This window comes from Neofelis nebulosa, chromosome 7 (genome assembly GCF_028018385.1).
Source record: "Neofelis nebulosa isolate mNeoNeb1 chromosome 7, mNeoNeb1.pri, whole genome shotgun sequence".
NCBI lineage: Eukaryota > Metazoa > Chordata > Mammalia > Carnivora > Felidae > Neofelis > Neofelis nebulosa.
In genome coordinates, this window is record NC_080788.1 from 111,412,049 (window position 1) to 111,428,307 (window position 16,259).

Genomic DNA, 16,259 nt, shown 5'->3' on the forward strand with positions numbered 1-16,259 from the left:
AGGTGCCCCTCTCGTCTTTTATTTTAAATTGCCTGTATTTTCCACCAGTTGCAAGGAGTTTGCAAAGACAGAAGAGAGGAATGATACTCTTTTCCTCAAATGCTTGTTATGAGTTTAAAACAAATTTACAAGAGTGAGTTCAGGCAAAAGCATCTCTAATTTTGCTGTCTTCTACTGACCCAAATGTGATGTGTGAAAGAATCTCAGTCATGAGGACATTCTAATTTGCTGGCCTTAGTGTATGAACTAGAACTTAGTCTAACTCTACTTTCTGAGTTAGAGGAAGTAGGCACAAGAGAAGGCTGATTTACTGTAGAAGGTATCCTCATAAATCCTCCAATGGGAAGTAAGTCTCAAACAACTAGTCATATGTGAATATCCCATTTTGTCCCTATTTTGAAAATAGTTGTTCTACTTTTAAGATACCCTTTTCTACTTTTCTAGCATTACCAGGCATTAATATTTAAAAATGTCTCTTGAAGAAGTATCAAAACTCCCAACTAAGCTTCTACCTGGATTGTATTTGTTAAAATCTTTTTGTAACCCAAAGATGATTCCAGAAATACTGCTGTTGTAGTTAAGAATTATTGAAACATAAATTTTCTTTGTAAAAATAGACAAATTGTTTTTTTACTCAATTTCATTGAGGTATAATTTACATATGGTAAAATACACACATAATATATGCATATATATTTTTTTTACTGTTTGTTTTATTTTTGAGAGAGAGCGCAGGGGAGCAGTAGAGAGAGGGAGAGAGAGTCCCAAGCTGGCTCTGCAGTGTCTGCACAGAGCCTGATGCAGGGCTTGAACTCATGAACCCATAAGATCATGACCTGAGCTGAAATCAAGGGTCGGATGCTTAACCAACTGAGCCACCTAGGCGCCCCTATGTGTTTTTTAATAAGCTCTACACCCAACTGTGTAGAGCTGTGGGGCTTGAACTCATGACCCCACAGTCAAGAGTTGCATGCTCTACTGGGGTGCCTTGGTGGCTCAGGTTATGATCCCAGGGGCATGGGATCAAGCCCTACCTTGGCCTTTGAATTGAATGTGGAGCCTGCTTAAGAATTCTCTCTCTCCCTTTGCCCCTCTGCCCTGCTTATATGTGCTCTCTCTCTCCCTTTCTCTAAAATAGAATAAAATAAGATTACATTTTACGTGACATGACATGACATTACAAAGAGTTGCATGCTCTACCAACTGAGCCAGCCAGGTGCCCCCAGATACGTCTATTTTAAGTGTGCAACTGATGAGTTTTGATAAAGGGATACAATTGTGTAACAACCACCACTACCGTCAATATAAAGCACATCTCCATCACCTCAGAGTTTCCTCTTCCTCTTTCCACAACGTCCTGTAAAGAGAATCGTATAGTATACAGCCTTTTCTACCTGGCTTACTTGGTGTAATGTTTTCAAGATTCATCCAGATTGTTAATGTTTATAGATCATTCTTTTGATTGTTGAGTAGTGTTCCATTTGTGGAAATACGCAACATGTTTATCCCTTCACCAGTTAATGGACATTGGCTTATTTCAAGTTTTGGACTGTGCTAGGTTAGCAACTTAAAACAACAGACATTTATTATCTCAGTTTCTGTGGGTCAGGAATTCAGGCGCGACTTAGCTGAGTGCCTCTGGCTCAAGGTCTCTTGTAAGAATGCAGTCACGTCTCGCTGTGGGTGAGGGAGAAGACAGGATGCGCTTCCAAGGTCATTCACTTGGCTATTGGCAGGCCTCAGAAGATCTACTTCTATATACAGACCTGTGGCCCTCCCCCACAAAACTGCCTCATGGCCTGGTAGCTGACTTTCCTCACCATGAATGATCCAAAAAAGAGAGCCCCCAAGACGGAAACAGTCTTTTTATAACCTAATCTTGGAAGTGACATCTCAGTAAGGAATCAGTAGAGCCAGTAGTAAATCAGCAAGTAAATTAGCCCAACCTACATTTCAAAGGAGTTGATTATAAGGGTCTGAGTATCAGGAGGTGGGGATCAGGGGGTCTTACAGGCTACTGTAAGCAGAGCTGTGAATGGTCATATGCAAATCTTTGTGTGGATGTATGTCTTCATTTCATTTCATTTGGTAGATGCCTAGGAGTATGATTTTGGCTTTTATGGTAGGTCTTTAAATGGATAAGAAATGGTCACATTGTTTTCCAAAATGGCTCAACTCCCATTTTTCAGTCCAACTGGCCATATGAGTTCTAATGGCTCCATATTCTCACCTGCACTTGATATCATCTTGTAAATTTTAGCCATTCCAGTGATGTGTAGTGGTATCTCATTGTGGTTTAAGTGGCCTTTCTTGGGGCGCCTGGGTGGCTCAGTCGGTTAAGCGTCCGACTTCGACTCAGGTCATGATTTCACGGTCCATGAGTTCGAGCCCCGTGTCAGGCTCTGTGCTGACAGAGCCTGGAGCCTGTTTCAGATTCTGTGTCTCCCTCTCTCTCTGACCCTCCCCTGTTCGTGCTCTGTCTCTCTCTGTCTCAAAAATAAATAAACGTTAAATAAATAAATAAATAAATAAATAAATAAATAAATAAATAAATGGCCTTTCTTTATGACTAATAATTTATTTATTTGAACATTTACTTATGTGTTTGTCATTTGTATGCTTCCTTTGTGAAATGTCTATTGAAGTTTTTAATTGGGTTGTCTTTCTATTATTGAATTGTAAGTATTATTTATAAAATGTTCTAAAAGCAGTCCTTTAACACATATATGATTTACACATATTCTCTCAGTCTGTGGCTTTTCATTCTCCCAATATTGTCTTTCAGAGAGCAAATGCTGGTAATTTGATGGAATCCAATTTTTAATATTTTTCTTTCATGGGTTATCCTTTTGTGTTGTACGTAAGAAATCTTTACCTAACCCAGGGCTACGATGGTTTCCTGTCTTTTCTTCTAGAAATTGTATAGTTTTAATTCTTTTTTATTTTTATTTTTTTAATGTTTATTTATTTTTGAGAGAGAGAGACAGAGTGTGAGCAGGGAGCAGGCAGAGAGAGAGAGGGAGACACAGAATCGGAAGCAGGCTTCAGGCTCTGAGTTGTCAGTGCAGAGCCCAATGTGGGGCTTGTACTCACAAATTGTGAGATCGTGACCTGAGCTGAAGTCGGTGGCTTAACTGACTGAGCCACCCAGGTGCCCCTGTATAGTTTTAATTCTTACTTTTAGGTCCTGAATCCATTTCAAGTTTGTTTTTGTACATTGTATGAAGGTTCACTTTTTTCTGTGGGAATATCTGAGTGTTCCCACACCATTTGGTGAAAAGACTCACCAATGAATTACTTTGGTGCCTTATTTAAAATCAGTTGCCATGTTGTAGACGTGGGTCTATTTCTAGACTCTCTGTTTCTTTCTGCTTATCTATGTGCCTGTTCTTTCACTGATGGGACCCAGTCTGGATTACTATAGCCGTAGAGTAAGTCTTGAAATCAGGTAGCATAATTTCTACAACTAGTTCTTTTTCAAATTTCTTTTGACTAATCTGGGTCTTTTGCAATTCAGCATAAGTTTTGGCATCAGCTTGTCAATATACAGAGGACGGTTGGAATTTTGAGTGGATTGCATTAAATCTGTAGATCAGTTTGGCGAGAATTGACATCTTCACCGTATTGACTGTTCCAATCCAGCAACACGATAGATCTGTTTATTTTGGTCCTTTTTAATTTCTCTCAGTGGTGTTTCATAATCTTTAGTGTATAGGTCTTACATGTACATTGTTGAATTTATCCCTAAGTATTTTATATTTTTTGATGCTATTGTAAAATGGTATTGTTGGTTAAAAAAAACCAAAACGCATTGGTTTTAAATTTTGTTTTCCGTAAAGTTTTCTCCTTCTAGGATTTCAAATAAGGACAACATAAAATTCTGAATAACCTAAAAAATTTTAGAGACCAGAATTCTAATTGAATTAAGTAAATGTTCTTTCTCATACCATATTATGTTTTATGGAATCACCTGAAGACTACGCTAGGTTAAACATTTCCAGTTGGTGGCTGAGATATCTTGAAATCTTAAGTTTGAAAGTTAGTTAATACATTATCATTGTTAAAAGAAGAAAGAAAAAAATTATAAGGAGGAATGTCTAAGAAACTGTAAAAATGGATGTTTTTCTCTTTCATTTGGTTTTATCAGATAGAGTCCCTTTGGTGTCAGGTTATTCAGGTCAAATCAAACCGTAGGGACGCCTCATGGAAGTCGGTGGCATCATGTGGTAAGGCCACGCGAGGACATCGGCACCAGGACTGACAAGCCACAGGATTGCCTCTTCATTCCCAATCCTCACTTCGTGTACCTCTTTCTCTCGAATTCACATTCCCAAAGTTACAAGTCCAGCCAATTAGAGAGAGCCTGAATGGCTTTCTTGGCCTGGATTTCAGATGACAGAGGGATGGACCGCAGGTCAGGTGTTCCTGGTTCTTTTACTGATAGCTGGAGGAGCAGGGTTGCATGGTATATAATAGCTGCTGGGAGCCCACCAAAATGGGGTAGACACTCCAAAGTCACCCAATGCTGTTTACAATATAGTGTTTACTATTTTATTATGATTAAAGTGGGGGGTTTTTTTTGAGAGCAAGAGTGTGAACAGGAGAAGGGCAGAGGGAAAGAGAGAGGGGTGGGGCAGAGAGAGACGAGAGAGAGAGAGAGAGAGAGAGAGAGAGAGAGAGAGAGAGAGACAGAATATCTCAAGCAGGCTCCATGCCCAGTGTGGAGCCTGATCTCACAACCTTGAGATCATGACCTGAGCCCAAATCAAGAGTCCGATGCTTAACTGACTGAACCACCCCCAGTGTCTTATTATGAAATGAAATGAATAGGAGTTTGAAATGCTGAGGCAGTTTTAAAATTCTCGGATTTAAAATTTTCTTACTAAGGTGCAGTTGACACACATTATAAGAGTTTCAGATGTGCAGTGAAATGATTTGATATTTGCATGTATTGCAAAATGATCACCGCAGTAAGTCTAGTTAATATGCCACACTATATACAGTTAGAAAATTTTCTCCAATTTCGATATTAATCAACCTCTTTTAGTATCTTGATGTTCTCTCTCTTTTTTCCTTGTTTTCCATTGTGTAGATGGCTTTGGAAGATTCGGAACAGAAACACAATCTTTTACATTCAGTGTTGACGGATCTAGAAGACTTGTCAATAATTTTTGAAACTGATGATTTAGCACAATCTGTACAAGAGTTAAGTCGTCAAGTGGCAGATTTACAACAAAAAATCATGGAGAGCCTTCCACAGATTCAACGGATGGCTGATGTAAGTTGACACTACAAAGATGTGATTTCTTATTTTTAATTTATATTTCATTTAGTAAATTAGAGTTATACCACTAATCAACTCTTAACTATATGAAGACATACTGATCTGGTACATATTTCACTTATGCTCTTATTTCTTGAATTGTATTTTACTTTAATTTTTTTAAGTTTATTTATTTTGAGAGAGAGAGAGAGTGTGTGAGTGGGGCAGGGGCAGAGAAAGAGGGAGACAGAGAATCCCAAGCAGGCTCCACGCTGTCAGCACAGAGCCCGACTTAGGGCTTGAATTCACCAACAGTGAGATCAGGACCTGAGCCAAAACCAAGAGGTGGATGCTTAACTGACTGAGCCACCCAGGGGCCCCGATTTTACTTTAATTTGCAACTTTTATTTTGTAGTGCATATCCCCATTTTTGGTCCAGAAGTGGTCTATTTAAAGGAAAGAATCCTCATCAAATAAGCTCACCGTTTTCTCTTTGTCAGAGAGACGATAATTGTTGATATAAACACACAAATTAGCAAAGAGGGACTTGAACAGATAACCTCCCAAGTCTTCATTGACCAATAACAAATATTTGCTGAGGGGCTGCTGTGTGGCAGCCACCAGATTTTGAAATAATTTTATTTATTTCAGCTTGAAACGTGTGAGGCATTTATTTAAGGATCAAGTCATATAGCAAAGGCAGGTACAATTAATTATTTACTTTATGTTTCTGTTACATTGCCTATGCCACACTTATGTAACTTCAGGATAATGATTGCTAAACATTCTTGGTTATTGAAGCTTATTCCAAGGTTTTTAAATGCTTCTATAACTTTTGATAGAAATTACCCTAAGAGATAGGGTTTATTTTCTTATACCCTTTTCAATATAAGATGCAAAAAATAATTTCAATATAATTTAACTTTTCTTTGTAACTTGAAGATATCACTAGGAAGTTGCTGTATTCATTACTTCATTTGCTTGTAAAGTTACGCTTATCTGATATTAAATGGCTCCAGACTGCTTTAATTTGAAACCTTCAGTCTATTTCGTTTTTACTTTTTATGTTCTATTTATTTTTTGAGAGAGCGAGAGAGTGCATGTACGTGCGTGCACCCAAGCAGGGGAGGGGCAGAGAGAGAGGGAGACAGACAATCCCTAACAGGCTCTTGGCTATCAACGCAGAGCCCATCGCGGAGGCTCGAACTCATAAACCATGAGATCGTGACCTGAGCTGAGATCAAGAGTTGGACCAACTGAACCACTGAGGTGCCCCTGAAACCCTCAGTCTATTCCCGTGTAGTTTCCTATCCCCCTCATTATGAGCTGTACCTTTTGGTTGTTACAGTGTGTCTGTATTTAGCTCTCTTTAAGTAAAGGTCTAAAAGGCCTTCTTACAGTGCAAGTGGATTTCAGTATATAGAGTTTGTAGCACGTACTCATGCATTTATGGTTTTGTATCACGTGTTCTTCCCTATGTAGGTTTATTACACATGCTGCAGCCTTTTCACTGTTCTAGGTTGTTGGCCAAGTCCTAGAGGTTGACACTGATGAGAGAATAACCACCAGACAAATGATCTGTGACTCTGCATGACAATAGTTCATTAGGGGATTGGCAAGAAAATCCTGTCAATTTTTCCAGCTTCTTTTGTGTTGGTTTTCCAAGGGTGACTTTGTCATTTTACTTGAAGTGGTAGAAATTTTTAAATTGTAGACCCACTTGTATTCAAGTGTTTAAACACATTCCAAAGATAAATCTAAAGAGTTCATAGATATTGAGAATTAAAAATTGAAGGGGCGCCTGGGTGGCTCAGCCAGTTGAGTGACTGACCTACTTCGGCTCAGGTCATGATCTCCATGGTTTGTGAGTTCGAGCCCCACGTCGGGCTCTGTGCTGACAGCTCAGAGCCTAGAGCCTGCTTCAGATTCTGTGTCTCCCTCTCTCTCTCTGCCCCTCCCCGACTCATGCTCTCAGAAATAAATAAACATTAAAAAAAAAATTTTTTTTTTAAATTGATTCATGGGTGCCTGGCTGGCTCAGTCAGAAATGTATGCAACTCGGGGCGCCTGGGTGGCGCAGTCGGTTAAGCGTCCGACTTCAGCCAGGTCGCGATCTCGCGGTCCGTGAGTTCGAGCCCCGCGTCAGGCTCTGGGCTGATGGCTCGGAGCCTGGAGCCTGCTTCCGATTCTGTGTCTCCCTCTCTCTCTGCCCCTCCCCCGTTCATGCTCTGTCTCTCTCTGTCCCAAAAATAAATAAAAAACGTTGAAAAAAAATTTAAAAAAAAAAAAAAAAAAAAAAGAAATGTATGCAACTCTTGATTTTGGGGTCATGAGTTTGAGCCCCACATTGACCATAGAGATTACTAAAAAAATAAACTTAATAAAATTTATTCAAATGCATAATACTTTTGTTCTCATAGTTTAAGAAATTGAAAGTTGGCCTTATGAGGAGTTTTAACTCAGCAAGGTATAAGCAGTGCTTTGTAGTGTGGTATGCTAATAAAGGAATGACTTTTTTATTGAAAGCAGTTAACATCTACATACACTTTGTTAGGCTTTTTTTTTTTTTTTTTAAATTCTAATACAGTTAACATAGAGTGTTATATTAGTTTCAGGTGTACAATATAGTGATTCAACAGTTCTGTACATTCCTCAGTGCTCATCACAATAAGTATACTCTAAGTCTCTATCACATATTTCACCTATCCCTCTGCCCACCTTTTCTCTGGTAACCATCAGTTTGTTCTCTATACTTAAGAGGCTGTTTCTTGGTTTGTCTCTTTTTTTCCTTGTTCATTTGTTTTGTACCATACCTTGTTCATATGGTATTTTCTTTCTCTGACTGGCTGATTTCACTTGGCATTGTGTGATCCATCCATGTGGTTGCAAATGGCAAGTTTTCATTCTTTTTAATGGTTGAGTAATACTCCATTGTATATATACCACATCTTCTTTATGCATTCATCTATCCATGGGCACTTGGGTTGTTTCCATAATTTGGCTATTGTAAATAATGCTCCAATAAATATAGGAGTGCTATATCTTTTAAATTAGTGTTTTTGTAGGGGCACCTGGGTGGCTCAGTCGGTTAAGCGTCCGACTTCGGCTCAGGTCACGATCTCACAGTCTGTGGGTTTGAGCCCCGCATCGGGCTGTGTGCTGACAGCTCAGAGCCTGGAGCCTGTTTCGGATTCTGTGTCTCCCTCTTTCTCTGACCCTCCCTGTTCATGCTCTCTCTCTCTCTCTGTCTCAAAAATAAATAAATGTTAAAAAAAATTTTTTTTAAATGAGTGTTTTTGTATTTGTTACTGGTAATGGAATTACAGGATCATATGGTAATTCTATTTTTAATTTTTTGAGGAACCTCTACTGTTTTCCACAGTGGCTGCACCAGTTTGCATTCCCACCGGTTTGCACAAGGATTCTTTTCTCTCCACAGCTTCACCAACACTTGTTGTTTCTTGTGTTTTTTATTTCGGCCGTTCTGACAGGTGTGAGGTGACATCTCTTTGTGGTTTTGATTTGTATTTCCCTGATGATGAGTGATGTTGAGCATCTTTTCATGTGTCTGTTGGCCATCTGGATGTCTTGTTTGGAGAAATGGCTGTTCACATCTTCTGCCCATTTTTATTTTAAATATTTTTTTTTAATTTATAATTATTTTTTAAGAGAGTGAGAGTGTGTGTGCATGCTCGTGTGCACGCACACACCCACCCCACCCCACCCCCATACACACACACGGGGGGGGGGGGGGGGAGGGGCAGAGAGTGGAGGGGCAAGAGGATCCCAAGCAGGTTCAGAGCTGACAGTGGGAGCTCAAACTCATGAACCATAGGATCAGGACCTGAGCCAAAATCAAGAGTTGCTGCTTAACGAGCTCAGCCACCCAGGCACCACCCCTGCCCATTTTTAAATTGGATTATTTGTTTTTGTGTGTGTTGAGTTGTAATTTTGGGTACTAATCTTGTATTGGATATGTCATTTGCAAGTATCTTCTCCCATTCAATAGTTTGTCTTTTAGTTTTGTTGATTGTTTCTTTTGCTATGCAGAAGCTTTTTATTTTGACATAGAGGCAATCGTTTATTTTTGCTTTTGTTTCCCTTGCCTTAGGAGTCATATCTAGAAAGATATTGTAAAGGCTGATGCCAAAGTGGTTACTGCCTGTGTTCTCGTCTAGGACTTTTATGGTTTCAGGTCTCATATTTAGGTCTTAAATGTATTTTGAATTTATTTTTGTGTATGGTGTAAGAAAGTGATTCAGTTTCAGGGCGCCTGAGTGGCTCAGCCGATTAAGCGTCCAACTCTTGATTCTTGATTTCGGCTCAGATCATCATTTCATGGTTTGGGAGATCGAGCCGCACATTGGCTGCATGTACGGCATGGATTCTGCTTAGGATTCTCTCCCCTCCTCCTTCTCCTCTTCTGCCTCTCCCTTGCTGTTCTCACTCTCTTTCTAAAAGAAAATAAAAAGAAAAAAAAAGAAAGTGGTCCAGTTTCATTCTTTGCATGTCCAGTATCTTCAACATCATTTGTTGAAGATACACTTGGTTATTTTTTTTATTTTTATTTTTATTTTTTAGTTTTATTTGTTTAATCTCTACACCCCATGTGGGGCTCAAACTCACAACCCTGAGATCAAGAGTTGCGTGCTCTTCCAGCTGAAACAGCCAGGTGCCTCTCACTTGGTTAATTTTTAAGAGGTGTACATGGCGAACATTTTTGCCTAAATTGGAGAACAGAATACATGGCAATAAATTGTGTTTTATAGGTTATTAACATACAATATATACTACATGAATGTTTTCTTGTTCCTGAAATTCTAGGATGTGGTTGCTATTGAAACTGAAGTAAAATCAATGGACAAAAAGGTTTCAAAAATCAAAGCTATCCTCTTATCCAAAGAAATATTTCATTTTTCGCCTGAAGAACATCTTAAGCATGGGGAGGTAAGTGTGCATGGATCATTATTAGAAATATTCTCTCATAATACTTATTATGTTTATGCTTTAAACATGTTTATTATTTTTTGTAAGTTTTATTTATTCTTGAGAGAGAGAGAGAAAGAAAGAGAATAATGAGCATGAGTGGGAGAGGGGCAGAGCGAGAGGGAGATACAATCTGAAACAGGCTTCAGGCTCTGAGTTGTCAGCACAGAGCCTGACACAGGGCTTGAACTCATGAGCCGTGAGATCATGACCCAAGCCAAAGTCGGATGCTTAACCCAGGTGCCCCTATTATTTATTATGTTTTAAAATATATAATAATGTGATCTGACTAAAAAGTACTTAGTCCTGCCAGAGTAATAGCAAAATAAAGTTGAAAACTAGATATGAATGACACATATCATGTTTTAAATCATACAGTGTTATCTGTATAAAAAGAACTTTTCTATTGGTTATTTTTTCCTGAATTTCTTCTGAAAACTTCAAAGTTTGGAAGTTTTACCATCAAGTCAAATCCCGGTGTTTAATAGTTCAAGGGTTTCAGCCTCGAAGTCAGGAGAACTGGGTTTTAGACCCAACTACACTGCTTACAGGCTGTGTGACTTTCAGCAATTAGTTAACATTTCTGGAATTCTCCTGCTGCGCGTTGGTATTGTGGCGAGGGTACTTGGATGATTACAGTGGATACAGAGTCTCTAGCATAGGACCTGGGGCATATTAAACAGCATACAGACACGGATTTCCTCTCAGCCTAGCAGTCAGCAGCGTGTGCTTGGGAATCAGGCAGGCCTGGCTTCAACTCCCAGCCCTACCTCTTATAGCCTGACCTCCCCGGGGTCTTCTAACTTCTGTGAACCCAGTTTCCTTATTGTGAAATGGCAGTTCTGATACCTACCTCCCGGGGTTGTTGTGACGATTAAAGAAAGTGATAGATAGGAAGTTCTTAGTAAAGGGAATAATCTCTTGGCATTTATAGATTATGTAAGTCCAGGTTTTTACGGAACCGATGGCTTTGAAGCAAAATATAATTATATTTTTGGGACTTAGGGAATTTGGCAGGACAATTCAATAAGCACCTTTTGAGGGCCTGCACTGTAGGAAGCCCCATGCTACGTGCAATTGCTATGAAAGTGAGTAAGAGGCAGAAAGAGGCAGAAACTGCCCTTGCACAGCTCACTGCCTGGTGGCACAAAGCAAAGCAACAGTTCTTCAGAGAGTCAGGGAGGGAGAGAAGGAAGGCAAGGGTGGTCCAAACGCAGAACTTGGTGCTGCGGGTTTACTCTTGCCCCAGGCATTCTTTCCAGAGACCTTTCACTATCGGGGCACAAGTGATCTAAGAGTTCTTTTCAGCCTGAGCCAAGGAAATGCTTTTTTTTTTTTTAATTTTTTTTTTAACATTTATTTATTTTTGAGACAGAGAGAGACAGAGCATGAATGGGGGAGGGGCAGAGAGAGGGAGACACAGAATCTGAGACAGGCTCCAGGCTCTGAGCTGTCAGCACAGAGCCCGACGCGGGGCTCAAACTCACGGATGGCGAGATCATAACCTGAGCTGAAGTCGGCCGCTTAACCGACTGAGCCACCCAGGCGCCCCCCAAGGATATGCTTTAAAAATCACAATTTAGGGGCGTCTGGGTGGCTCATTTGGTTAAGCATCAGACTCTTGATTTCGACTCAGGCCATGATCCCACGGTCTGTGGGTTCGAGCCCCGCATCAGGCTCTGCACTGACAGTGCGGAGCCTGCTTGTGATTCTCTCTCTCTTCCTCTCTCTCTACCCCCATCCCAGCTTGTTCTCTCTCTCTCTCTAAAAAATAAAACAATAAAATAAAAATTAAAAACTTAAAAAAAAAATCAAAACTATAGATTAAAGACTAAATCATACAGTATTTTAATTTTGAACAGATTCAGCAGTGGCCATTTCTTTTCATTTACGTACCATGCTTCTCTGATATAATTAAGGTCATACTTGAAAACATACGTCCCATGAAGAAAACCATTGCTGAAATAGTGTCTTACCAAGTAGAACTGAGGTTGCCCCAGACAGGAATGAAGCCTCTCCCTGTGTTTCAGCGGACGAATCAGCTTTTACAAGATATAAAATTGTTGGAAAATGTGACTCAGGAACAAAATGAGTTATTAAAGGTGAGCAGTGTGTGATAATAGCCAACTTTATTGGCTGAAAATGTTCAGCAAAAGCTGTTTTCTTTTCAATTTTAATGGTTGGGTTGGTGAGATTCCCGTGACCACAAGATGCTGCCTCTGTTGATTCTTTTTGGTCTCTTCTGGTATTATTATCCAGGACGTGACATTGGGTAAAGGAGAGTGTCTTACTGCTTAAATGAGGCTGAGGTGATTTCCCCAGTTCTTATTCTTCTTTAGTTGAAGGCATTAAAGCATAACTATGATCGGTTTAATTCTGCTCTGCAGTTATTGAAAACACACGTGGGTAAATGCCGTGGAGAAAGGTTTAAACCTGAGCAGTGTATTTGCAAACCTTGTGAGACCCTTATAGTAACCAGCACCATAGTAATCTCTTTATACTCTTGGTCACTTTCCCATTAATCATCTTATTTTCTATTCAAACATGGGATACAGATAGAAGGGGCTCTTTGCCACCTTTATTTTTATATATAAGGAGACAGGAGTCAGAAGCTTATTAGATCACTTGCTGAAGGACCACCGAGTTAACTCATGTCCAGATTCATTTGTGTACAAACAGGACAAAAATCTGTGTTTCTAGACTCCTGGTATCATTCGTTCTTCATATCAAGGTCTCTTCCTTTTAAATGATGACATCTTTCAGCATCTCCCCAGAGGGTTAATTCTTATGTTTTGACTGATCTCCAGGCTCAAGTCAGGAGTCGTTATTAGATAGAAATTACATTTTTCTTTGATTTGCATTTCTAAGTTAACAACCACTTTCACAAGAAGAGAAAGTTGCTGAAACAGCCTTAAATCCCACAGACTTTTCAACTCTGTTGGCAGATCCCACACCCTCCCCCCCGCCCCCACCTGCTTTTCCTGATTAGATAGGTTGGGGTAGGACAAAAGGTTATTTTCCCTCCTTCCTGACCACCACCTGATTGTAGGGAGAAAGCTGCTGTCTCTTTCTCCCTCTTCAATTTCATTGCCATTTAGCTGGCTACTCTGTGTTCTCCTAAGATTGGAGAATACCGTAATCTCTGGTTTGAGTCTTAGCTCATAAAATCTCTCTGTCCTGGCTCATCAGCTGATGTCTAGCACCCACAGGGAGAAAAAAGATCTGGCACTCTGTGTACTCCTTTTTAATATTATAAAGAGAAGAAAACAGAAAGAAATAGACAGTTTGACCTATTATTTTTAAGCTTTTTTTGTGCTTTATTGGTTTCCTGGTCAGGAAAAGAAAATAACAGTTGTAACTATGCTTTTAAGGGGTTTCTTCACAGGATGAGAAGGGGAAAATAGAAGAGGAAATTACATTTTGTGCCAAGTAAGGTATCAGACTGTGCTGCTAAAATTTTCCATGTTATTGTGCTCGTGGAAATCAAGTGTCATCTCATATATTTCAAAATTAAGTAAGACACTGGTAATGAAAATCATTAGAATCTGGTACATTTCTTTCAAGTCCTACTTTGGATATTTTAAGTGCCCTCACCGTGGAAAACAAGACAAGTTATTGAGGGGGTGGGGTGGGTAATAGGATGTAGCTCATTATCGAGGGTGGGGTAACAGGTGTGTGCAGCGAACGTAGTTATTTATTTCCAGCTCACAGCCAAAATTATGGTTAAATATTAAAGAAAATACAAAGAAAATTTTCAGAAAGGTTTTTTTAATGTTTATTTTTGAGAGACAGAGAGAGACAGGATGTGAGCGGGGGAGGGGCAGAGAGACGGGGAGACCCAGAATCCAAAGCAGGCTCCAGGCTCCAGGCTCCAGGCTCCGAGCTGTCAGCACAGAGCCCGACGCGTGGTCGAACTCTTGAGCTGTGAGATCACAACCTGAGCTGAAGTCAGCCACCCGATCTACTGAGCCACCCAGGTGCCCTACAAGGAAGAATTTTGTGTTGGCCCGAAACTTTGCAGTTTTTAAAAGGCATTTGCTTCATTATGTAGCATACCAAGAAAACATCTATACTTTATCTTTCCGTCATACTTTGATCATACAATTTAGTACACAAATAGGCGTGAGCTTCACTACTTCCTTAACACTAGATTCAGTGTATTGTTCTGGTTAATTTTGCCTTTTCCTGCAAACTCAGACTGCTCTTGAACCCTGTACCTCTTACTCATAAAATGTACATCACAGATCCCCAAGGGATACCAGGTGAGGATATGACGGGAATGGGAAAATTGATCATCTTTCAAATCAGATGCCCTTTCCACTCTGAATCAGTAATATCACCCTTCTAGTATAGAAAGCATCACATGGAGTGTGCATTAAAATAGCATGTTATGACATAGCAGTAATTTCATAGAACTTGGCACCTGGATGTTAACATGCCATAAAAAATGCTTCCCAGAATAAACCCACTAGACTGGAAATACTAAGAGCAAAGGTGTGTCTTATTATGCTTGTACTCCAAGCACTGCCCAAGGTGTCCTGGCATCTAGTAGAGCAAGAAAGTCAGGTGCCAGCTTTACAAACATTCCTCTCTGTATTTAGGCTACCATTTTCTATTGCAATCTGTATGGGTTTGTATTTGCTGTCATTAATTGAAACTTGTGGTGGGGTTGGACATTGGAAGTAACCCATTAATCTAGTCCTTAGGTTATGACAAAGATTCTTCTTTTGGGGGGGTTATTTTATAGATAGTCATAAAACAGACTAATGAATGCAACGAGGAAATAGAAAATTTGAAGCAGATCTTAAATAATTATTCAGCCGAGTTCTCCCATGAACATATATCACCAGACCAAACTGCCAACCTGCCACAGGTACAGGTATGTTTCTTTAATTTATTTGCCCTGCTGTTCCTTCAGTAATCACTTACTAAGCCATTGGTGTCTAGAAGCCTTTGTGATGGTCCGGTGTATTTCCTACTTCTCTCTTCCAGTTGAAGGTATATTATGTATGTATTGACTTTATACGTTCCTATTTCATAAAATAGGTGCATTGGGGTCTGAATTTGCTCTGCTACTGAACAAGCTGATGGAACACAGGAAATTTGGGCAACCTGACTTTACGTCTACCTTTCTGAGATAGGGGGCAGGCAGTGTGGGCAGGCTGGGCTTCACAGGTAAAGACCCTGACCACTGTTGTAATGAAGAGTTTCATACACTAACATTTCCATGTGTCACAATTAACAGTATCCTGTGGGGCCCAGTTACGGTGGTGTGTATGTTAACCCTCTATTGCTAGAGATTTTTTTTTCAGTCTTTGTTTTCGAATTAGTGCTTCCACAAAAAATATCCTGATTGTATGCCAAGGATTGTAAAGAGCTGCTTCTATCCTACCATCAGGTTGGTTTGGGCAGGCGATTGCTATGGTATTCAAAGCCAGTTGCAACACTTGCTAGCTGCGAGACCTAAGGCAAGTGACTTACGGAGGGGTCCAAGGTGACTCACACACCTATTAGGTGTTGGACTCAGTAAGGCGGACTCAACAGTAAAGACTCAGTATTGTAAATATGTCCGATTTCCCATTATGTTAAAAAATTTTAAGGCCCCAATGAGCTTTTGTTTATATGAATCATCTCTACTGAGATAGAAAGAAATGAAAACTCAGAAATGTAAGAATAATTTAGTGTATTTTAAAATGACAATAACAAACCTAGTACATACTGACAGAAATAACGTATCTTTTATGGAAGAAATCACATTTTCCAAAAGAAAACGTAGTGAGAAGAGTGACGTTGTTTTACATTTTTGCAAATCTCTGAAATGTCTGCCTTCGTACAAGACAGCTAGATTCTCATCGCTTCTACATTCCATCTGTTGAGGTATGTAGTTTAGTTTGAAGTGTGTAAAAACAGTCCAACCTCTCAACAACATGTACTCGAAAAGAAAGGAATGTTTTCCTAACCCTTCTGAATAATTGTGAACATTCTTTGAAACTACACTAAGCTCCAACAA

The 16,259-nt window shown here is 39.7% G+C and overlaps 1 protein-coding gene across 10 annotated transcripts in view; it reads left to right on the plus strand.

The window, feature by feature from the left end:
* The window catches only part of SYNE2 (spectrin repeat containing nuclear envelope protein 2), a 342,246-nt gene that overhangs the window by 211,598 nt on the left and 114,389 nt on the right, over nucleotides 1-16,259 (plus strand). For 9 of the 10 annotated variants that reach the window (XM_058739286.1, XM_058739287.1, XM_058739283.1 and 6 more), the window contains exons 58-61: nucleotides 5,093-5,278; nucleotides 10,088-10,210; nucleotides 12,169-12,351; nucleotides 14,997-15,128. In XM_058739286.1, coding sequence (XP_058595269.1) covers nucleotides 5,093-5,278; nucleotides 10,088-10,210; nucleotides 12,169-12,351; nucleotides 14,997-15,128 — 624 coding nt within the window. The remainder of the gene's footprint in view (nucleotides 1-5,092; nucleotides 5,279-10,087; nucleotides 10,211-12,168; nucleotides 12,352-14,996; nucleotides 15,129-16,259) is intronic. The other variant, XM_058739281.1, reaches the window with a different exon arrangement.